Here is a 24,261-nt window from a genome sequence, read left to right on the forward strand (position 1 = left end):
CCCAGAAATGGGCCCAGGCCCAGGGCCACCCAGCACCCACCCATCTGCTGCCGTCCTCCAGAAACGAGACCCACAGGCTGGCCTGTGGGCCGCCACCTTCCCAGCCACGGGCCCTGTTTCTGCAGAGTGGCCGTCTGCCCTGCACCGTGGTTAAGCCCATAATTGAATTGCAACTGATAGTACACGTAGGTTTAAGATCATGCTAATTGCTTCGTTTCCCAGAACACTCCTAAAAAGAAAATGAATTTCCGTGTAATATTTTGCAGTGGGTGAAATGACCCTTGTGGAAATCGATCCAGGTTCCAGAATGAGCTGCAGAGCGGGAGGGCCTGGGGTGGGGTTCACACCCCCGCCCCTCCACACCCTCCCTCACTGGCATGAAGGAATCAACCCACGTGCCAGGCACCCAGGGAGGAAGCTTTGGTTTTGCTCATGTGATAGATGAGGAAATCTGTCCCCAAGGTGAATGGTCTTGCCCAGGGTCACCTGGCTGGCCAGTGGAGGAGCTGTCTCCTGCAAAGTGGCATTAAAGAAAAGGGTGGCCTTGGAGCCAGTGGGCACAGGTGTCAGTCCCACCCTCCCTCTCTGGGAGGCCTTGGGGGTCATGGACCCCCTCGAGTGTCCACAACCTTTACTGTCAGGTGGGTGTTGTGACCTGGCCTCAGGGCTGCTGCCAAGTATGACGGTGCTGTGTGACGTGCCCCCAGCATTGCTCCAGGCGTGTGGCCTGTGAAGAATATGGCCACGTCCCTCACAAGCATCACTGCTGCTTTGCTGGCAAATGGAGATAAGACATTTGAACAACATGGAGGATGCAAGATATGCTTAAATGGGATACCCCAAATTCTCTTGGTCCAAATATCTATTCCTTACCCTGTTCACTAGCTTCATGAAGCCACTCAGTCTTTCCATGGCAGTGGGACTGGCATCCATCCACCATCTACCCATCTACCCATCCATCCATCCATCCATCCACCCACCCACCCACCCACCCACCCGTTCACTCATCCATCCACTATTTATCTATCTATCCACCATTCACCACCTATCCATTATCTATCCATCCACCATCCATCCATCCATCCATGTATCTACCCATCTACCCATCCATCCATCCATTCATCCACCCACCCACCCATCCATCCACCCGTCCACCATCCATCCATCCACCATCTATCCACCCATCTATCCATCCATTCATCTTCCTGTCCATCCATCCACCCGACCATCCATCAATTCATCCACCTGTCCACCCATCTACCATCCATCCACCCATCCACCATATATCCACCCATCCATCCATTCACCCATCCACTGTCCTTTCATCTACCTATCCATTCATCCATTCATCTACCTATACATCCACCCCTCATCCCGTCCACCATCTACCCATCCACCCATCCACCCACCCACCATCCGTCCAACCATCTGTCCATCCACCCCACTCCCTCAGGATTTATTGAGCAGCACCTGTGTGCTAGCTTGTGCCAGGAGCTGGGTGTACAGAGAGGGAAAGATACCACCTTTCAGTCAAGGAGCCCCAAAGCAAGTATGGGGAATGAGGTGTCTACAGGACCAACAGGCCTGTGGGAGGTGCAGACAGTGTTGGCAACACTGCCCTGCATTTGATTGTGGCCCTCCAGGGCTAGCCTTGGGTCCCCTGTACCCAGTGAGGATGCTTACAGCCCTGGGCTACCCAGGGAGCTTGGGGTTTGGCCTTGGGATCAGGTAAGAATGTTCAGATCCCAGCCCTGTCTCTGACTTGGTGGGGGCATGACCCAGGCTTGTTCCTGGTTCTTGGCTTTCACTTAGCACTCCCTGATGGCTGTGCCCTTGACCACCGCACCTAATGGCCATCTTCTTGTTTCCACAGAGTGACTTGTTGGATGTCAATCAGATCATCAAGGACTTGGCCTCCATGGTGTCAGAGCAAGGGGATGCCATCGGTGGGTATCTGTGCTACCCTCTGAACCACCTGCCCCACAACCACATGCCCTTTCCCCCAGGTGTAGGCAGGGCTGCCTCCTAGATGAACGAGAGCCAGGGTGGTTCTGGAGGTCTGAGCCTCTGCTGCCCCTCCACTCTATGTCCCCAGGTCTCCCCAGCCCCTCAGGAAGGCCAGAGTTGGGAAAGCTCATGCAAGAGGGTGGCCCACCCATTCTGCTCATTGAAGAGTCTGGGCCTCCATGCCTCCCACCCTGGGCCTTCGTCCCATCAGAGGACTCCCCAGGGTGAGGACAAACTGTCCTGGGTGGGGGAGGGGTCAAGGCTGCAGTGGGTGCCCCAGCAGAGAGGGCTGGACATGTGGAGCCCAGAGCCACCTGGAGCGGTTCCCTGTCCCTGGTTTCTGTGTTCCCTCCACGTGAGACCTCAGCCCCACCCAGCCTGGTCTCTCCACCTCAGGTGGCCACATGGTTCTTCTGCTGCTGTCCCGAGGGCCTGGGAGCCCTGAGTGGGCGGTGTAGGAACCATGGTTCTCTGGTGCAGAAGCGTGGGGCTGACTCCTGGCACCAGAGCCACTGGCCAGCACAGTTAGCTCCCAGCCAGCCTCTGCCCCCCTCCCCGTTCCAAGGTTCTGAGGTCCGTGTGTGTCCTGCTCCCCACGGGGCAGCCTGGCTGTCCCCCTGGCTGTGTTGCACCCCCAGGAGAGGAAGGGACCCCGGGGCTGCTGTCCAGCACACTCGCCTTTCGCCCTCTCTCAGAGCCTGGGCTGCGTGCAGGGCTGTGCTCAGAGGCTGTGCAGTGGGCTGCCCCAGCATGCCTCGCGCTGGTCTCCACAGGCCCCTGCCTGCCTGGGCTGCACGTCCTCCTGCCCCGCGCCCCTGTCGGCCTCAGCATGGCTGCCGCAGCCATTCCCACCTCTGGCTGGCTGTCTCCGGCCGGGGTGTGCAGAGTGTTTTGTCCACTCCAGATGTCACCCAGATGGTCACTCAGTCCCAGTGACAGACTGATGGGGAGGGGCCATCTCCAGGTGCAGGGGGAAGAGGGGCAGGCAAGGGCTGACTCGTGGCCACCGTGGTCAGGGCATGGGGACCCTGGGGCACCCGGAGTGGGACACCTGGGGCCGAGAGCAGCTGAGACCGCAGGGCCCCACGGTGTGCCGCTGTGGGTGATCCAACCGTGATGGATGATGGGCAGGGGCCCGTGTGCCCCTCTGCGGGGACCATGGAGGCTGTGAGCCTGGCGGTGCTCGGCTGGGCCCGGCCCGGCCCAGCCCGTCTGCTCCCCAGCTGGCCGCGGGCCTCTGCCTGCTCCCTCAGCCTCTGGTGCCTTTCCAGGGTCCGGCAGCAGCAACACGTCCCGGCAGAGCTCCAGCCCAGAGCCAGCCGTGGCGGCCCTGCTGCCCGGGCTGGGCTGTGCGCCCCTGCGGCGGGGCCTCCACTCCCGCACCAAGACGCGCAAGCCCAACTTCAGCCCCCAGGAGACGGAGGTGCTGGTGCAGAGGGTGGCACGCCACCACCCGCTGCTGTTCGGGGCGCTGCGGGGCACGCCCTCCCGGAAACACCGCGTGTGGAGCAAGATCCTGCAGGCGGTGAATGCGCTGGGCTACTGCCGGAGGGACCTGGGCGACCTCAAGCACAAGTGGAGGGACCTGCGAGGGGCGGTGCGCAAGAAACTGGCGGAGCGCCCGCGGGCCCCCGGCCTCATCCTTACCCCTGTCGAGCGCATGGTGGCCGAGACCTTCTCAGCCCCAGCCCCCCTAGGCGAGGGCCAGGCCGCCGAGCCCCTGCCAAGTAAGTGAGCCCCCTAGGCCTGCCTCTGTGCTGGGGTTCCAGTGAAGGGCCCCAGGGAGCAGGACCCTCGGGGAGGGCTGGGGGCCTGTGGGTCTGACCAACACCCACGTGTAGATGGGAAACGGAGCCTGGGGTCCGCGAGGGGCCCACCCACCGAGGCAACAGAGGAGCTGGGGCTCAGAGTCAGTCTCATCCTGGCCCCAAGCTGGGAGCCCTTCTGGGGGTCCCCCCACAATGACGTAGCACAGCCAAGGGCCTCCAGAGGCTGAGGGGGCAGAGGACAAGGGGCCATGCTCCCCTCCCTGTCCCCACCTGGTGCCACTCTCCTGGTGTGGGGGAGGGGGACCACCCTGACCCCTTCCTGTGCTCTCGTTATGGGGGCCCTTTTCCCTGGGGTCACTCAGCCCCCAGAGTAGACCAGGGCAGTGTCCAGCGGTTCTCAGCTTCCCAGGGCACACTGACCCCCCACTCTGAGCCCATGCGCCCACCTATAGGCCTCCTTATCTGGAAGTTTCTGTGTCTGGTGAGGAAGGCATGGGGTGCTTGGTGGGGTCTTCCCGCTGCACACAGCCACCTCTGGCCTCCAGGGTGGTGCTGGCCTGGACTCCTGGTGCCACCTCCTTCTGCACCTCCTCCTGCCGCTCCTCTTCCTCAAGACACCTCTGAATGTCCTGGTCAGTCTGCCGCAGCGGCCGCACCCTTCCTCTCGGCCAACATGGACTCTTTGCTTCCTGAGGAGCTGCTGGAAGCCCCTTGGGGATGAAGCCTGGAGCAGGACCAGCTCTCTCTCGAAGGCCACAGCGTGGACCACAGGACCCAGCCTGCACACAGGTGCCCCAGCGGATGGCTACAGCACAGCGTCTAGTGGGCCCAGCGGAAGATGTGTGCAGACGCGCCGTTCCCTGGGGGCTGGCCTTGGTCATGGGCCTGGGAGACGGTGCAGGACAGGGCCAGCCTGGCAGGCCAGGGGAGGCCGCCACAGTCTCCTACAGGCAGGGCCAGACCCCGTTTTGGGGCGCTGCAGGGCTGACACCCCCACCAGGCCCACCCCACGAGTCCCTAGCCCTGGAGCCGGGCAGGAATTTGGTGGCTGTGTTGCTCCTGAAGGTCACTGGTGCTTGGCTTATGGAGGGGTCTAGTCCAGCACAGACGTCCCTGCCTGCCCTGCTGGGCCAGGCACCCTCTTCCCTAGACCCTGCAGCCCCTGGGCTTGCCTCCGTCAAGGCAGCCAACTGACTGGTTCCTTAGTGCTGTGAGCTCCTCCTGGGAGTGTCCGTCCCGGGACTGTGCTGATTGTCACTGAGTGACGAGTGAGAGGGAGTGGCCTGGGGCCGGACCTGCCTGACAGGGCTGAGCTATGGGTCAGGGAGGCGGCTACAAAACCTGATTCGGGGTGGGGAGTGGGGGGTGGGTGGCAGAGACTACTGCCCCAGGTCCCACCAGTTCCTCCGTCCCGGTCAACGCTCGCCTGGCGCCTGGGCAGGGTCAGGCCTGCAGGGGCCTCTCCCGGCCACAGGGGCTGAGGATGGCCAGTTGGTAGAGTTTGGGGCCTCCATGGGGGGCTGAGTAGGCAGTTCTCTGGCTGTGCCTTGAGGTGCACCCCCCTGCTGCCTGTGAGTGTTTGGGGAGTGGTGCTGAAGGGGGTTCTCTTCGGCCCCCCAAGGCCTGGCCCGGAGTCTGGGTGCCCCATAGTCGCTGGAGCAGAGGCCCTGCAGGACAAGCTCCCGCTGAGCAGCCCCTGTGCGGGGCCTGGGGGTGAGTGGAGGGCACCTGCAGATTTGCCCCTGACCAACTCGGGGTCTTCGAGACGAAGCAGAGGTGGTTCAGGGCCTACGAAGCATCGGGGTGTGCAGGCCGGGTGGTGGGTTGCCGCCTGCCCGCCGGGCAGCCCCTCGGGGAGGGAGCTGGGTCTGGGGGGCAGGTCTGCTTGTACCGTGGCCCAAGGCAGAATTGGGTCTGATCTGGGGGGCGCTCTGCAGGCCGAGCATGTTCATTCTTGGTCTGAGGTGGCCTTCGGCTGTGGGATCGCTTGCGTCGCCAGGGCCTGTGCTCGGTGCAGGCCAGACTCGGGCTTTGTCAGAGCCTGAGAGCAGAGTGCCGGCAAAGCCCGGGCTCTGTGCGGTTGCTGGACGGAGGCAGGACCCAGCTAGGAGCGTGGCCCCCAGCGCCCGGCACTGGCCCAGACCCTGCCATCTTCCCACGCGTGGGAGCCGCTGCTCCTGCCCTGTGCGTCCGCTCTTCCCTCCGCGGGAGCAGGGTGGGGCTGCTGCCGCCCACGGCCTGGGGGTGCGACGTGGCTCCCTGGCACCTGAGCAGGGACCTGGGTGGACACTGGGGGGTCAGCGCTGCACATGGGGGAGAAGCAGGGGTGCCCCAGCTTGAGAAGGGGTGAAGCCCTCCTTCCTCTGCTTCCAGTGGGGCTCCGCATGGAGGGGCTGGGCTTTGGGTGCGGGGGAGGGAGCCCCAGAGAAGACAGCCCCTCAGAGCAATCCGCTGGGCAGGGGGCACGCCGTGCGCCGGTGGTGCCTGCGTTCATCTGGGCCTTCTCTGCCGCGGGCCTTGGGCCTGCCGCTCCGCTCCGCTCCGGGGCACCCCGGCGTCTCGTGCTCCAGGGGAGATGAAGGCTTTGAATTGAACTATTTCTGCCTCCGAAGTCCTGTGAGTTTGGGGTCCTGTCTCCTTGCGCTTGAAGCAGGAGCTGTGTGTTCGCAGTAGCTGGCAGTATCGGCCGCTGGCCGTCGGGGAGAGCGCCTCTTGCTGTGGCCACAGGCTTGCTCCATCTAGCGCTACCAGGATCCCTGGCGGTAGAAGAGGACACAGTGTAGACGTGTGCTTCACCTGGATTCAAACCCAGTTCCTACTGCGGGTGAAGGTCACAGTCTTAACTCACCATCGCTCTGTGTGTCCCGCAGCCTAGCCTTGAGTTCTGAGTGGGTCTGGCACGTTTTCACAAGGCGGCCTTTTTACTGCCGGCATCGTGGAGTGGAATGCTCTGGTTTCCTGGGGATGCTCTGGGCCTCATGAGGGTGGCCCAGCTGTGCTGCTGGTGGCACTGGTCAGGGCTCCGTTGACACCCCCACCAGGCCCGTGCCTGAGACCCCACATGGAAGCCTGAGCCGGTCGGCCACTGTCTGGAGACCACGGGCCAGCGTGCGCTGCCGCCCAACCACAGCCCCAGGCAGGATGGTCCTTCTAGTGGCTCCATGGGACCTGCAGAGACGGCCTCTGTCCCTTTCTTCGAGGCAGGGGCCATGGTCAGGAGCAGGAGGACTGCCCAAGGGTGCAGAGAGGTAACAGGGCCAGGCCTCTTTCCGGGCTGGCCTCGGCCCTTTCCTGAGTGGGCTGTCCTTGCCCCCAGGGGCACCTCCTGATGGCTCGGTGACCAGGGCCCACGCCAGCCACGTGGCCCAGCGCCCCATCCCTGCAGCCTCTGCCTCTCTGGAGGCTGGACTCCTCACCTGGCTTCCAGTGAAGCCAGCATGGGGTCTTAGTGACCACTGGGGGGGCAGCGGCCATCTACCCCCACACCTCTGGGCCTGGGCTCCCCGGGGCTCGCCCTTGGGGTATCCTCAGGGTCACACTCTGTAATGCCTTCTGTTGTCTTGATTTGCAGATAGTATTGAAGCCAGCCTTGAGGCTGCGTCCTCGCACACAGAGGCGGCCAGCGAGCTCCTGGCTGGAGCCAGCCGGCACCAAGTAAGTCAGTATGAGGGGACAGCACGGCTGGCCCGCGGCCCCCCCGTCCTGTCTCCCTGGGAGGCCTAGGCCCTGCCCAGTACTTGGGGAGGGGCCCGCCCACAGGATTTTCTCTGAGTCGAGGGGAACTGGTGCAGGGGAGGGGAGAGAGAGGACTGCGGGGTCTGCACCCAGGGTGCTGTGCACCGCCACCTGCTGTCTGCACCCCTGCTGAGGCTGGAGGGCACGGAACGGGTCATGAGTGTGAGCAGGACCACGTGGGGCATCTCACTGCCGTGGTTGCCCGGGAGCGCATTCACCAGCCTGCCTTTCCAGAAAGCTCTGTGGCTTCTCTTTTGCCCGGAAGGGCAAGCTGGGTCTGGTGGTGTTGTCCCCTTCCTCTGACCCTCCTACTCCTGCATCAGCTGCCCAAGCACCTGTGTGGCTCAGGGCTGCCTCTGGCCTGGCTCTGGTCTGGAGGCTGGGGTGGGCCCTTCCTCTTGGAACCATCGGAACTTGGCTTGGGACAAGTTGGCTGGCTCAGGGAGTGAGAGCAGATATCAGGCCTTTATTTGCTTGTGATGGGGCTTAGAGCAGCCCTGGGAACTGACGGCTGGGCCTCCGTGCTAACCCGCCGCCACCGCCGCCACGTGAGCACCTGATCAGGCCAGCTCCAGCTGGGAGGGAGGGCTGGGCAGCCATCCTCCACTCACTCCTCACTCACTCACCAGCCCTCTGCTCCGTGCCGGGCTCTGACACACAGAGATGGACACTGTAGAGCCTGTCTCTCCATGAGTGGGCATCCCAGGGGGAGGGTGGGATGGACGGTCCGGTCCAGTGAGAGGTGGGGCAGGGAGAGTTTCCTGGGAGAGCGCAGGCTCTGTCTTGAAGGCCAGGTAGTAGTTGTCCTGGTGGAAAGGACAGCGTGCTCAGAGGCCGAAGGAGGAACCACCCAGGCAAGGTCAGGAGTGTGAGCACTGTGTGGGGGCTGCGGTGGGCAGGAGCAGGGCAGAGCGTTCCAGGGGATGATGCCCTCATTCCCTGGGGTCCCTGGGAAGTCAAAGCTGTGTTGGCTTTCCCTCTTCTCCATCAACGGCCCTCAGTATGAAAAGTCGGGGTGACGGAGGGTCAGCTGCACATGAGAATGGGCGAATGCTGCACCGGGAGAAGAAACAGGCTGTGCCAAGGTCTCGTCTGCAGGATGGGAGCAGAGGCAGGCTGACGTCTGTTCGGTGCTCACTGCCTGGCCCATGGCCCCTGCCACCTTACAGCACACTGAGGGCAGCTAGGCCCTCCACCTGGGACCTCTCCACCAAGCTTGGTCCTCCCGGAGTGGAAGGTACAGTTTGCAAATGACAAGCAAGACAGACTTGCCCGAAGCTCAGGGCCGGGCCTCTCTGATGGGAACTCTTCCAAGTGGCGGGGCCTGCCGGTCGCCCTCACCAACAGCTGCGTCTTGAGAGGGAAGCAACAAGTCCGCAGGGCGGCTGCCTCCATGAATATCCAGGGCCACCAGGTCGGAAGGATCGGTAGATGCCAGGAGCACAGAAGGAAGATGTGACAGTGAGGAAGAGGAGCAGCAGCAGGAGGAGGTGGAGGCTGCATGGGTGGCCACCTGTGTCCATGGACACCTCATCAGGCTCAGACCCCTTCCCCTGTCCCATTCCCAGGGAGCTCATTGGACCCTGCCCACTATCACTACCCCATTTCCATTGCAAAGCAGTAACTCCTGTGCCATAGGTGAGGTGAGCGAGGCTCAGACCCAGGAGGTAAGCCCACAGTTGCTGCCACATAGGAATGTCCTCCCACTCCTCTCCACTAGCATGTTGGGACGTGTCCAGCAAGACAGGACATGGCACAGCCCCATGTTTCGGGTCCAGTTTTTCCCTGGGAAGTTGGCCAGTGTACCCCCCACACCCTGACAGGAGGAAGGGTTAGACATCCCTACAGCCAGACACTGGGGATTGGAAGTCCAGAGGAGAGAAGGGTTTCCCAAAACTGCATGGCTGTCAAGAGGCAGAGCTGGTTTTGGACCCTAGGCTCTAGGATTTCATGTCCAGGGCTTTTCCTGCTGCCTTGGGGAAACTCTGGTACACTCTCTCAGCCTCCTAGAACATCCACTTGCTGGAGGAGTGGACCCAGAGATCCATGGATAGGTGCCTGGATGGATGGAAGGATGGATGAATGGGTGGGTGGGTAGAGGTGAGGGCAAATGGATGGGTGGATGGAGGATGGACAGATGGGTGGGTGGATGGAGGATGGATGGATGGGTGGACAGAGGCGTAGATAAATGGTTGGGTGGATGGAGGGTGGACGGATGGGTGGATGGGTGGAGGATGGGTGGATGGATGGATGAATGGGTAGATAAGAGTCATAGGTAAATAGATGAGTGGATGGAGGATGGATGGATGGATGGATGGATGGATGGATGGGTGAGTGGACAGAGGTGTGGATGGATGGGTGGACAGAGGCATACGTAAATGGTTGGGTGGATGGAGGGTGGATGGATGGGTGGACAGAAGTGGATGGATGGGTGGACAGAGCCATAGCTAAATGGCTGGGTGGATGGAAGATGGATGATGGATGGATGGGTAGACAGAAGTGTGGGTGAATAGATGGGTGGATGGAGGATGGATGGATGATGGGTGGGTGGATGGAGGATGGACAGATGGATGGGTGGGTGGATGGATAGAAGATAGATGGGTGGATGGAGGACAGATCATGAATGGGTGGGTGGATGGAGGATGGATGGATGATGGATGGATGGGTGGACAGAGGCGTGGGTAAATGGGTAGATGGAGGATGAATGGATGATGGATGGATGGGTTGATAGAGCCATGGATAAAGGGGTAGACAGATGGAGGATGGATGGATGAATGGTTGGGTGGATGGAGGATGGATGGATGGAGGTATGAGTAAATGGATGGATGGATGGATGGGTGGACAGAGGCGTCAGTAAATGGGTGGATGTAGGATGAATGGATGATGGATGGATGGTGGACAGAGCCATGGATAAAGGTGTAGGTGGATGGAGGATGGATAGGTGGATGGAGGATGGATGGATGGATGGATGGATGGATGGAGGTGTGAGTAAATGGATGGTTGGGTGGGTGGACAGAGGCATGGGTAGATGGATGGGTGGATGGATGATGGATGGATGGATGGGTGGACAGAGGCATGGGTAAATGGATGGGTGGCTGGAAGATGGATGGGTGGATGGAGGATGGGTGGATGGAGGTATGAGTAAATGAATGGATGGATGGGTGGACAGAGGCGTGGGTAAATGGGTGGATGAAGGATGGATGGACAGAGCCATGGATAAAGGGGTAGGTGGATGGAAGATGGATGATGGCTGGCTGGATGAATGGATGGGTGGATGGAGGATGGATGGATGGATATGTGAGTAAATGGATGGGTGGGTAGACAGAGGTGTGGGTAAATGGATGGGTGGATGGGTGATGGATGGATGGTGGGTGGACAAAGGCGTGGGTAAATGGATGGGTGGATGGAGGATGGATGGGTGGATGGAGGATAGATGGACAGAGGCATGAGTAAATGGATGGATGGATGGATGATGGATGGGTGGACAGAGACATGGATGGATGGATGGATGGATGGGTAGACAAGAGACATAGGTAAATAGATGGGTGGATGGATGGATGATGGATGGATGGGTAGACAGAGATGTGGGTAAAGGAGTAGGTGGATGATGGCTGGGTGGGTGGGTGGATTAGGGATGGAGGGATGGTGGGTGGCTGGATGGGTGGGCAGAGGTGTGGGTAAATGGATGGGTGGGTGGAGGATGGATGAGGATGTATGGATGGATAGACAAAGGCATAAGTAAATGGGTAGGTGGATAGATGATGGATGGGTGGGTGGATGGATGGATGGAAGATGGGGGATGGATGATGAATGGATGGATGGATGATGGATGGATGGTTGGACAGAGCCATGGGTAAAGGGGTAGGTGGATGATGGCTGGATGGGTGGATGGATGGATGGACGATGGATGGATGGATGGACAGAGGCATGAGTAAATGGACTGATGGATGGGTGGACAGAGTTGTGGGTAAATGGATGGATGATGGATAGATGGGGGGTGGATGGGGGGGTGGATGGATGGGTGGACAGAGGCGTGGGTAAATGGGTGGGTGGATGGGGGATGGATGATGGATGGATGGGTGAATGGATAGATGAGTATAAGGAAGGAGGATGAAAGGAAAAGGATGGAGGATGGATGAAGAAATTGATGGGCAGATGAGTGGGTGGTATTGTGGATGAACAGATAGACAGGATGGTGGATAGACAGGGGCCAGCTGGATGGATGTGTGGACGAATGGCAACATGGAGGCTGGGCACCGAGGCTTTGCAGTTCCCAGGCTGAGGTTTGGACCTCAGTGTTACTGGAGGAAGACTCAACTTGTGAGTCCTCCTATTTTCCTCGTGTGAGTGCTGCTGCCCACCACAGAAGGGCATTGGGAGACCTAAGTAGCTCCGTGTGCAGAGGGCCTCCCCATCCATCACCTCTCTGCCCCTCCAAAGTATTGCCCCAGTCGTGGCTGCTGGAGGCTGACATTTCCTGTCTCCCTCCACCAGCGGACGAGGAGGATGAGACCCCCAGCTGCCTCTGGCTACCCCTGCGGACCCTGGAAGGGCCGAGCCTGCCTGAACCTGACCCCTTGGACCTACGAGGAACTATCCCTGCGCCTACCTCCTCGCCCTCCCCACCGGCCTCCCCAGCCTCCCTAGCCTCGGTGCCTCCTGCGGCTGCGTTCCCAGGGCCTCTTGGGCCCTCCCCACCCTCCACTGCACCACCCCCACCCCCTGGGAGGCCCGCGGGGGAGGCCTCCGAGTTTGAGCAGCGGTTGCTGGACTCCCATCGGCGACAGGGTGCCCTGCTCTCCCACTGGTCCCAGCAGCAGAGCGCACTGATGGCCCAGCAGAACCTGCTGCTGCAGAGGCTGGTGGAGCAGAGCCAGCGGCTGGCCGACGGCGTGGAGGCCCTCAACCGGACCCTCGAGAAGCTGGTGGAGGCCTGCCCAGGGCGGGGATCCTCGCCCCCTGTTGTGGATGGCACCCCTGCTGGCGGAGCGGCCTGTGGGCCCACCAGAGGCTCCCAGATCAGCCCCCAGGGCCCCCACCCAGGCCTGGAGGTCTTCTCAGGGATGATCCTGAAGGTGGAGGAGGAGGTCTAGGGTCTGGCCCCCAGAGGACTGCACACAGCAGGGACTCCAGCCCTTCTGGGAGGTGGGCTGGGCGACAGCCGGGCAGAGTTGGGGCCTCGACGGAGCCATCGAGGACAAAGGACACCCTCATAGGCATTGTCTGTGGGGCTCAGTGACATGCAGGGAAAGGCTCTGGGGCCGGTCTGTGGGTCCTGGGCAGAAGTTACTCAGGGACGTTGTGGCTGGAGGAGGCGGACGGGCGCTGGCTGAGCCCAGCCTCCGCTCCCCATTCCGTGCTCTCACCGGCTGCACTGAGTGCCTTGGAGGCCAGCCCGCCGGCACCTCCCTGTGGCTGTATGCCTGGGGTGCCCCCTGGAAGCCTGCTCCTCCTGGATGTGTGGGGTCTGCGGGCTGGGCTCCGGCACTTTCCTCGATTCTGCCAAGGGCACCACATCTCGTGGGCCTGCAGTCATTTCTCCCAGTTTAGATCTGTGGTGTGATAGACACATGGACGCGTATGTGTGACTTGGTACTGTATGGGGGGATGCCATTTTGTACCTCCTGATTTTCTTGCAAAAAAATTATTTTTCTTATATAAGCATAAAATAATGAAAAAGTCAGGAACCGTAATGATGATGCTTGCCAACAAACGAGATAGAGTCCAGTCCTGTTCTCGCAGATGGGCTGTGCCTCTGTGCTCAGCCCCGGCAGGGAGCCCCGAGCACTTGCTGGGTTTTCAGATCTGCTCCCTCTGCGACCTCCTGTGCCCCTCGTGGGGTCCCTCAGGGAGCTGGTGTTCCCCCCACCAGCCGTCACACAGCGGCAGCCACACAGCTCGGGAGGCTGTTGGGGGCCAGCAGGAGAGGACAGAGCTCCCGAACCCCAGGGCCTCGCCGGTCCTGGGCCTTGTGCCCTCTGCCCGTCTCCCCTTGACCTTCTTCTGACCGCTGTGGATAAAAGCCTTCTCCAGAAGCAGGAGCCCGAAGTATTGGTGTGGGCGGGACGGTGTGCTGGTTCCCGGGCCCCAGGGAAGCCCAGCACTGAAGAGAGCCAAGACCAGTGTCTCAGGCACATGGGGTGGGACCCTCCTCTGGTTTTCCGGGTTCACCATGGACCAGCAGCGTGTCAGTAACTTTGTCTATGGAAGAGAGCCTAAACTCTTCAGCCATTCACCCAGCTGCTCCCTGCGACCTGGACCCGCCACCCTCCCAGCCTCCTCTCCCTCTGTGGGGAAAACGGTGCCATTTGCTCTCCATGGCAGCCTTACTCACATGGCTCTGCCCTGGAAAGCCTTCCTTCTACTCTAGAACCTCAGTTCCATCTCCATGCCAACTCTCAGCCTCATTAATCTTCATTCGGGTGGAAGGGATGGACTCTTCTTGTCCACTCAAAGATGCCCACTAGGTTGGCATTCACCTCCCTACTGGCTACGAACACTGCTTCCTCGCAATACAGTCTGATGCCTTCTCCAGTCTCAGACTGAGCCCTGAGCCAGTTACTCGCTGAGCCCTGAGCCTGGTCACACTCTGGGCCCTGAGCCTAGTCACGTGCTGAGCCCTGACCCTGGTCACATGCTGAGCCCTGACCCTGGTCATACTCTGAGCCCTGAGCCCAGTCACATGCTGAGCCCTGACCCTGGTCATACTCTGAGCCCTGAGCCCAGTCACATGCTGAGCCCTGACCTTGGTTACACGCTGAGCCCCGATCCCTAGTCACACTGAGCCCTGACCCTGGCCACGATCCTGGTCAGACTCCAGACCCTGAGCCTGGTCACACACTAGGCCCTGATATCAGTCACACTCTGAGCCCTGATCCCAGTCACACTCTGAGCCTTCATCCTAGTTATACTCTGGGCCCTGATCCTGGTTACCCTGAGCCCTGACCCCGGTTATATTCATTCTCATGGGTGCTGGAAGCATGTGTCCAATTTCCTCTTTTTGGGAGCTACAGATACGGCAAACGTGGCTCTGTGCTGACTGGCATTTGGCCAGCAGGCTATGAAAGCAGAAACAACCCAGGGGTGGGTGCCCCCAGGTCAGCCTTGCTGTTCTAGCCAGAGGCAGGCTCCAGCTCTGTGTCTGACTTCCTGGCTACCTCACCCCAGAGGGACAAGCCATGGATGGCTGTCACGTAGCCCCTGCATGCAACTGACCTTTGGCCCTGGCTCCATACTAAGTGCTAAAGATGCATAAGTGACCAAGGCAGACCAGAAGCCTTTCCTCCCAGAGCTCATGGTCAGCTGTAGAAAACAATACTAAGCAAGTAAATACATATTGGGTAAATGTTTTCTGTGTATAAGTTAAAACTAGATTTGGCTGTATCTTACAGAAAACCCAGATGGCATGTTTTGGGGAAAACAGGCGTGATGACTTTTACTTAGAAGCTGTCTGTGCTTGGTGATCCCCACGTGGCCTGCGGACCCTGCTCCATCGTGTGCTCGTGGTCCAGGATGGCTGCAGGACTCCCACCACTGCACTCACGTTCCAAGTGGCAGGAGGGAGAGGAGGGATTAAGAAAGCATGTCTACTCCCTTTAAGGATGCCTCTGCTTGCATCTCATCCCGTTGGCTGGCAGTTGAAAAGGGCGGCCGGCAGCCCAGCATGGGCGGGACCTAGTGCCCCGGAAGGCAGGGGGTGGCCATGCTACTGAAGGCCTGTGGGCAGAGGCCCTAGAGACGACATGGCAGATGTCAGTGAGGCCCAGAGAGCAGGTGGGAGGAGAGGGCGGGCAGAGAATCAGGGCTCAGCTTGGGGAAAAGCAGCTTCCACCCCTGCTGCAGTCTTAAGAGTCAGGGCCTGAGAGGTGGTGCCTCCAGGTCTGTCTGCCTCCGAGGCCCCGGGGCCCCCTTTGGCCTCTGTGGCTGGAGCCCTGTGCTGCAGACAGCCTGGGGAGGAGCACGATGGGGACAGTGGGTGCCTGTCAGCAGGCCATGGGTTGGGGTGCACAAGGAGGCCAGACAGCACCTCAGGGAGAACAGAGCCCCTGGCTGGCCTTGGGGGTGGGGGTGCTCATGCATGGAGGGGAACCCAGGTGGTTCTGGGGTGCTGTCCTCACACCTGGGTCTCTGGAAGCTCCTCTTGGGGATGCACCAGGGGAGCCTGAAGAGCCTCTAGGAAGGGTGCTGTGGTCTTGGGTTAAACAGGAGCCAGTCAGAGTGTCCTAGGAAGGAAAGTCTTGGAGAGCGTGTGAAGGAGGCAGCAAGAGGACGGCCACCCCTCCCAGATGGGACTGCAGCGGGGGTCAGCCCTGGCCGCCAGCCTCAGAGCCTGTCCTGCTTGGACACTCTCCCCGGCAGCACAGCCTCTGAAGGGACGCAAGCAGGTGGGGGGTGAGCCAGGATTGGGGTCCCGTACCAGGTGCCCGTGGGCCCAGCAGTGGGGGTGCCCCGGAGCAAGTGTGTAAGTGAGCTGTCCAGCACGGGGGTGACCGGGGCTGTGGGGCCCGAGGAGGGAAGGGGTGTAGAGGGGGACAGGGCTCTGAGGACCCTCCGTGGGAGGAGGGGGACGGGGCAGCGAGAGAAGGCAGGAGCAGTCCCGTGGAGGAGGAGAGCCCATGAAGGCTGCAGTGACAGATGCCAGGGGAGGGTTCCAAAAGGGCCCGGTGGGGCAGAGAAGAAACGGTCCGGACGTGGGGCATCTAGAAGGTGTCGGTGGCTGTGACGGGAGATGGTCTGTGGCTTGCCTGCAGGGCCTCCGGTGGTGTGTCCAGAGGCTGGAGGGCAGGGGGCTGGAAGACGCTGCAGATCACCTCAGTGCTCCCCTGAGAATCAAACCTGAGAATCCGGGGTGCACTCGGGTGCAGGGGTGACACCTGAGGCAGGCCTGGAGCCCATCTCAGGACTGCAGGCTCTCGCCCTGTCCCCTCGTGGCGCTGCCTTACCAGGCGAGGGAGACTTGTGCATCTCACCCTGGAGCAGCTGTGGGACATGCATCGGCTCTCGGGCTACAGAACAGTGTAACCTGGAAACCCACCCTTTAAAGTGCTTTGCTGCCTCACAAAGCAGCAGAGGAACTGGTCTTGTTCCCTACCCACCATCACCTCCCCCGCTGCCCGAGGGGGAAGCAAGTTCAGGGCTGATCTGAGATCCCAGACCTGCAAAGGCCCTTCACGGAGCGAAGGGGCCAGTCGGGCCTTTGGGTGGCCCACAGAATGAGGGGCCCATGTGCCCCCACGGTCGGAGACCATGCGGTATGTCACGGGGCCACGGAATGGAAAGCCGAGGAAGCAGGAGCAGTTGCAGAGATAACAAAACAGGCCCCGTTATGGGTCCAACTGTGTCCCCAAACCGACGCGCTGAGTCCTCACCCCAGGGCCTCAGAGGGTGACTGTGCTTGGAGATGGGTCTTTGCGGAGGTGATTAGGACAAAGGAGGTCACTGGGGACCCCGATCCACCGGTGTCCTTACGAGGGGAGAGCAGGACGCAGACACGCACCGGGGGATGACCACATGAGGACACGGGCAGGGGACGGTCATCCGCACGCCAGCAGAGGGGCCTCGGGCACCAGCCCTGCCCACGCCTGGGTCCCGGACTCGGACTCGCAGCCGCCAGAGCCGGGAGGAAAGCCATTTCTGCAGTCTCGGGCGCCCGACCTGTGTTCGCTGAGGCGCTGAGCTGGCTGACCCAGGCCCTGGAGGAATGCGGCTACTGGAATTCGTCAGACTTAGGACATGGATAGTTCCTAAGAAATACTTTAAAATAAGATGAAGTCACAACAATGAACAATAAGAGGAGACTATCAAAAGTGACCAAGTGTGTCTGAAAAAGACCACCTCTAACTTGTAGAAATGAAGAGCTCCGTGGACGGCCACGAGCCTGGGCATCTGGTGGCAGAGGAAGTGACGAACGGCGAGCGGAGGGACGCCCGGAGCGGCTGCTGCGTCGCAGAGCGCCGAGCCGGCGGAGCCCGGCGGAGATGAAGAGGCAGAGCGCGGCCGCTGGGACCCAGAGGCCGGAGTCTGACGCAGGCCAGGCAGGGGCAGGGGGTGCAGGGACACTGCGCAGTAGAAATGCGACAGCTGCTCTCCCGGCCACGTGGGGAGAAGCCACAGAGTGCCACGGGAGGGGATCTTGTCCTCGTGGAAAGGAGGAGCGCAACAAGTGTACTTGCCGCCCGAGTCACGCAACAACGAGGGAAACCGCAACGCGGTGAGACCGTGTCCGTAAAGTGTTCCGAAAATAACCGTGAGCATAGAGTCACGGTTCCACAAAACATCAAGGACAAAGACAAATGCAGGCACTTCCACATCAGCGAGAACCCGGTGGGCTCACCAGGAGGAGGCGCTCCCTAGCAGACCGTCTGAAGGACGGACGGCAGGACAGAGGAGGCGACGCTGGAAGGATGGGGGGGCAAGAAATTGGTAAGTGTGGAGGCAGATCCAACAAATGACTATGTGGAATAATGAAGTGATTTTGTAATAAAGTAATAATTATGACTATAGTGTCTAATTTGTGGGGTGAAATCTTTGGAAAGCACAGACCGACAACCAGACAGGGATAGTATATTAGTTGGGAAGAGTTGCTAAAATAATCTCATATTGTTCGTAGGGAAGTTAAATATGGATTAATTTTAGCTTCTGTTAATATTTATACACGGTAAAAACTCAAGGGCTCCTTCATCAAAATTAAAAACTTATGCTCTGCAAAAGGCCCTGAGAAGACATTGGGAAGACAAGTTATTCACGGACAGAAACAGAGGACTTGTATCCTGTATATGTAAAGAGTTCTCTAAATTCAAAAGTAAGAAAACAAACAATTCAGTGAGAAAATGGGCAAAAGATTTGAGCATTTACCAAAGAAGATTTACGATGGCCCCATGAGCATCTGAAAAGATGTTCAGCACCACTAACTGTTAGAGAAATGCAAAGTAAAACTAATGAGGTCCTGCTGCACACCTGCCCCAGAGGCAGAGGGGGAGACGCAGGGACGTGGGGAGCCTGGGCTGTCCGGGCACTGCCCGTGGGACGGCCGCTCTGGAAGCCGGTTCGGTGGTGTCTTAAACATACTGCCCAACAACTGTGCTCCTGGGTGTTTATCCTAGAGAATTAAAAAGCCACGTTCACACAAAAACCCGTGACCGGGTGTCCACAGCATCTATGTTCCTAAGAGTCTCAGACTGGAAACACCATGGAAGCGAAGCGTCTCTGCGCATGCGGTACAGCGCTCGGGCTCTGAGCGGACTGGCCAGGCTCGGGGTCACCCACCGTGTGAGTCCCCACGTAGAACGTGGTCAGAGCGGTGGCTCTGTGGCCATGGTGGAGGGACGGGGGCCTTGGTGGCCAGGGCACGGCTGCAGGGGGGCCACGGGGCCGTGGTGTGTGGCCAGATCATAGGACCAGTGAAAAGCGCAGTGAGATCTGAGGCAGGGGTCACCTCTGAATCAGGAGTGTTAGGGGATCGAACTTCCAAACCAGTAAAAATCGAATGAGAACACAATTAAACAAACACAAATTCTTATTAAACAAAAAGGGAAAAGAAAAAAAAAAGAAAACTCACGTGGAAGGAGAAGCAAATGGAAAACGGGAAATCATGCCCAGTTGACACACCTCTGCACGTGGGTTCGGAGCCCGTCCGATGCAAGGATGGTCCGATCGCAGGAGGACAGGGACCAGGTGAAGATCCCCGCGCGCCCACACAAACCCTGCAGCTGGCAGACGTGGCTTCAGGCAGAACGGACGTTAGGACACATATATTCGTAAACATGAGTGAAGTAAGACAATTAAATGTGATGAAGAGAATTATTCTGTGACAGGTTCCACTCATCAGGAAAATGAGGACCCTGCATACACCTGGATTTGCCCGATAAGATCCCTCCGCCAGGGGGCGCCCAGCGCCGTGGGTGGTGCTCTGCAGGGGGCTCAGGGCTTAGTGAAGAGAGGGTGCAGGGCTTCGCCAACTCACAGGAGCCGGACCAGCAGGGAGCAGTTCGTTGTCCTCAGGTGCGCCCGGGACATGCACGCTGTCTGATGTCAGGAGTCAGCAAACTTCAGAGCCTCAGTAATGCATAACACACGGCGATTTTTGGAAAATGCAGTTAGAGAAATGCAATTGTTGGTGTAAGTAGTAAAAGAAAAATAAGTTTTTTGTATGTTTGGAAATCTAAAAAGGCTTCTAAATAACTCAGAGGTCAAAGAAGAAACCATTAATGGGTGTGCAAATTGCTGCATGTGTGAAAAGACACAAGTGAATAATAATACCGCACGGCGTATGGAACTGGGCGGGGGGCCTTCGGAGGGCAGCCGTGGCCTTAGGCCTCTGCCGCAAATGAGGCAGGCAGGAAGTTGCTGCAGGAAGGTATGAGGCAGAGATGAGTGCCAGCACGGACCCCGGGAAGCCGGGAGGGAGGACAGTGGAGACGGGCGCACATCGAGTGGGTCACAACAGTCTCCCGAAGCCAGAAGCTGGTTCTTCGGAAAGACCAGGAAAGTAGACAAGCCAGGAGGGGAGGAGCCGAAATTCCAAAATAAGAGAATTCCATGAATGATTTGATGACAACACAGTAGAAAACAGGTTCCTGGAGAAGTACGCAGAGGGACAGCCACGCGGCCTCTTACGTGTCCCCCCGCCGACCTTCAAGGAAGAGGTCCGGCCTCTACAGACTCTTCTAGAGAGCAGAAAAAGAGGGGAGTTCCCAAATTCCTGATCCTCAGAGACGGCCATGTGGCCGAGGAGCACGCGGACGCGGTAATCCCGGGTGCAGCGTCTGCGCCGCGGGACCTGCCTTTGCGGAGCTTGTACGGGACGACACGCGTGTGCATGCACGGGGCTGTTCACCGCGAGGACCTGGCCGATAAAATCACAGTGTTGTGGAACGCTGACCCGTCCGGTGGCCCTCGCCCCACGAGCCCTGCGGCCAGCCGGCCGACCAGCACGGTGCGCTCCATCAGTGCGGCCTTCTCCGTCCTGCCCCTCCCGCCCGCCCTCCTCCTGTCCTCTGCTTCCTGTGGCAGAGGGGATTCCCCTGATCCGTCCCCCCTGCGGCTGACACCCCCGTGGGGACTTGTCTTCTGGGGCGCTCTCTCTCCCAAGTGGGATGCAAGCTCCATGAGGCAGAGCTCTGGCTGCGTCCCTGCCTGGCGCCTAGGACAGAGCCCAGCATGCAGTAGGTGCTCAGTAAAAGCCCTCCCGGGCTTCTGTCCAGGAACTGGGGGGCGGGGGGGGACTTTGCAGGCACCCCTGCAGGCAAGGCTAGGGCCGGTCCTTTGTGCAGGTGACGTTAGGAGATGTACAACTAAGGTCTCGGTTGGGGCCGGGCCTGTGGTCAGAGGGCAGCCTGAGGAGCTTGGGTTCTGAGCTAATCCACATCCAGCAAAGGGCAGGCCTAGCTAAGAACCCCGCTGGTCACCCTGGCCCGGCCCCTGGCTGATGCACCTGCAGGGAGGACAGGGGACCCTGCCCAGAGAGGGCTGAGGGCCCGGCCCACCCAGCCCCAGCTGGCTCTGCTGCCCCTTAATTTTTCCCTCCTCCCTCCCTCCCCTCCCCTCATTGCTGCCTTCCTCCTCTCTCTTCCCTACTCCTCCTCTTTTCCTTCAGAAGTCAGTGGAGCTTCCCAGGTGCTCAGGCTCTGGGCTAGTTTTCCCATGACTGTGACTTGACCTTTTCCATTTTCTTCTCTGTAAAATTAGGGGTTTGGATCTGGTCAGAATCTAATACTTTTGCTGGGTGCCCGCCAGCCGTCAGGGTCCAGGTTCAAGCTGTCCAGGCCTGAGGAGGCAGTTATCCCTGGGCCCTCGTGGGGGGAGAGTCAACCGGCCTGCCTCTGCCACCCCCATGACCCAGCCCCAGGGTGCCCCAGGGGAGGATGTGGAGGCTCTCTTCCTGGCATTCTCCGGGACAGGGTGTTTAACCACGGCAGCCCAGAGGGCCTGTTGGAGCCTGCTGCGGCGGGGAGGGGAGTGTTGGGGGCAGGGAGGGGAGGCTGCCTTTTAATTTGGAGGCTGAGCAGGTTAAATAAGCAGCAATCGGATTTCACTGAGGCCTGAGTGTGTGTGATGTCACCTGGGTGCAGAGAACATGGGACAATCTCATTTTCGTGATCAGATTGTTATAGATTCTCTCCTCCATCTGCTGAGAAGTGTAAATGCGAATTGTGTTCTGGGTGCCGTGGGGGACAGCTGGTGGGGATGTGGGGGGTGGGGAGGGGTGACCCTGCGTGCACTTGGGCCTCAGGCCCGGGGCCCCAGAGTCTTGCCCTTTCCCGTCCACAGCGGCTCCACGCAGCATTGCCGGCCCCACCAGCCCTGCTCTGAATGAGTGCTGGGCAGGAAAATAACCCTGGGCAGAGGTTTAAATCAATCTGCCCAGTGTTTAATAAATACCCCACACATAGCCCCTGCGGGCTAGAGCCGCCGACCTCCTCCTGCCTGACGGCGGGCGCTGCCTGCGAGAGCGTGGCAGGGGGAGCCCGGCGAGGGCTGGGGGATGTTTTCCTCTCTGCATCAGTGGGAAGCAGTCGGACAATGTCCCTCTTCCATTCCTGGAGCCCCCTCGTCGGATGTGCCCCAACAAGCCCCTGCACGCCACTCAGCCCCCCACCTACCTGCCCCACAGTATCCTTGGCTACTTGGAGCAGCTTGAGGCCTGAGTTCATTACGACTTTGGGGGTGGCCCCGCTCATCTGAGCCTGCGTGCTGCATCCAGGACTTCAGGGACCTGGGGTGACACACCTGGTCTCTGGGCTGGCAGTGGCAGCATCCTCAGTTCGGGACCTGGGGAGCCTGTAGGCACACAGGAAGGTGTGTGCGGGCCCTGGGGCCAGGCTCCAGGCCGCTGCGGTGAGCTCCTGCAGGGGGCTGTCCCCAAGGCTGATGGAGGAAAGGCATTTCTGTGTGGCCCTCCGGCCCCCCCCGGCAGAGGCCGCATCACCCTTTCTTGATCCATGAAGAAGTCCTGCTCAGATGGAGAACAGGGCTGGTCCTTGGGAATGGCTGTGGAGCCCGGAGTGCTGCCCCCTCCCCGTGGTCTTGCTGTGCTCTTCCAGCAAATGGGCGCTCACCTGGGGCTCTGGGAGGGCCAGCAGGGTGCTGGCAAACGGGCTGTGGGAGGGGCGGCTTGGGGCAGCCGGCCAGCCTGGCCACCGTGTTCCTGTTTTATGGGCCAAGGTCAGGGGGTGCCCTTGAGGCCCAGAAGAAACCGCCAGAGAGGGTGGCTGATTAAATGCCAGCACTGTGAGCCAGACAAGGATAGAGGATAAATCAGCATGGTTTAGATTGACTTGGAAAATCCTCCCAAAGGAGGGCAACGGAATTAAGGGATGTAGGGAGCTGGGCACGGGGGCAGAAGGAAGGCAGTGTGCCCGGGGCTCGACCTCCAGCCTCTGAGCTGTCCACCCACCCCACCATGAAGGGAGGGAAGAGCGTGGCCGCGTCTCACAATCCACCCAGACAGACCCTTGTCCAGAGTGGATCTCCAGAGAGACCCAGGCCCTGTTCCCAAGTGCCTCTGGAAACTCACTCGGGGGGGCAGCCTCCAGGGCCCCTTCTAGCCCAGCTTCTTCCCAGCCCAACAGCCTCGAGTCCCAGATTGAGTTTTGGAGAGCTGTACCAGCAGGGAAGCTGCCCAGCATTCCTGAGCCCTGGCCAAAGGGCAGGCAGATGGGAGGGATGGGGCTGGAAGACGGTGGCTGGAGGAGGGAGGAGACCCCCAGAGGCTCTTCAGCCGGGCAGGAGGCGGCCGGCCTGTCCCTGGAAGCAGCACCTGGCATCCTGCCCAGCCCAGGTGTTTAGATGCATTAGGCCTGCTGTCAAGGAAGCCGTAGGCTCACAAACGGCTGCCCATGCAAGGTGGTCCCTCTCAGCCTCTCCCCTGCAGGGGAACTCAGCCTCCCACCCTGCCCCAGTCCAACTTTGCGTGCTTCCTCTGGGAGGGCCGTGGGAGGAGACCTTGCTCCTCTAGAGAGAGGAGGTTCCCTGTCTAAGATCACCCCTGAGTGGGGAATTGCCTCCTTTAGAGGGGTGATGAGGGGACATAACCCCACAGCAGGGTGATTGGGGGTGGTGCACGTGTGGGAAGGTCCCATTCAAGACAGAAACAATGCAGTTTTTAAGTGATGGGGAATCTGGGCTTATTTTCAGCAGCTGTATGCAAATTACATGCAAATGAACCTATTTTCCTTCCAGTACCTGTGGCCCAGAGCAACCATGTTCTAGAGGCCCAGAGTTAGCCCAACATCTTATCTCATTCACAGCAAGAATCCCCTTCTCCAGAAACTGTACTGCGTAGGGGCAGCCACTGCTATTTATTTAACAGATGAGGATGGTCCCTTGGGTCAGACAGTTCTAATTCCAACCCTGTGAATGACTACTTGTGTGTGACCTTGAGCACATTGCTTAAGCTCTCTGCTCATATTCCTCCTTTTCTGTAAAATACATATCAGTAATGTGAAGCACATAGCACAGTGACTTGTGATGATTGTGGCAATGATGATTATGATGGTGATGGTGATGGTGGTGAGGATGGTGATGATGGTGGTGATGGTGATGGTGATGGTGGTGGTGATGGTGGTGGTGGTGATGGTGATGGTGATGATGGTGGTGATGGTGGTGGTGATGGTCTTGGTGATGATGGTGGTGATGGTGATGGTGATGGTGGTGGTGATGGTCTTGGTGATGATGGTGATGATGGTGATGGTGGTGGTGGTGATGGTCTTGGTGATGGTGGTGATGATAGTGATGGTGATGATAGTGATGA

The 24,261-nt window shown here is 59.6% G+C and overlaps 1 protein-coding gene across 9 annotated transcripts in view; it reads left to right on the plus strand.

The window, feature by feature from the left end:
* The window catches only part of TSNARE1 (t-SNARE domain containing 1), a 155,236-nt gene that overhangs the window by 93,981 nt on the left and 36,994 nt on the right, over positions 1-24,261 (plus strand). For 6 of the 9 annotated variants that reach the window (XM_064587804.1, XM_064587803.1, XM_064587801.1 and 3 more), the window contains 6 exons: positions 1,874-1,946; positions 3,279-3,734; positions 4,471-4,565; positions 7,348-7,430; positions 8,513-8,748; positions 12,006-13,194. In XM_064587804.1, the coding sequence (XP_064443874.1) occupies positions 1,874-1,946; positions 3,279-3,734; positions 4,471-4,565; positions 7,348-7,430; positions 8,513-8,748; positions 12,006-12,604 (1,542 nt within the window). In that variant the 3' untranslated portion in view covers positions 12,605-13,194. Of the gene's footprint in view, positions 1-1,873; positions 1,947-3,278; positions 3,735-4,470; positions 4,566-7,347; positions 7,431-8,512; positions 8,749-12,005; positions 13,195-24,261 lie in introns of those variants that run through there. The other 3 variants (XM_045895786.3, XM_045895778.3, XM_045895787.3) reach the window with 3 other exon arrangements.

Source organism: Mirounga angustirostris, unplaced genomic scaffold, assembly GCF_029215605.1.
Source record: "Mirounga angustirostris isolate CCGP_5_RB_7025 unplaced genomic scaffold, mMirAng1.0.hap1 SCAF_4, whole genome shotgun sequence".
NCBI classification, from domain to species: Eukaryota; Metazoa; Chordata; class Mammalia; order Carnivora; family Phocidae; genus Mirounga; species Mirounga angustirostris.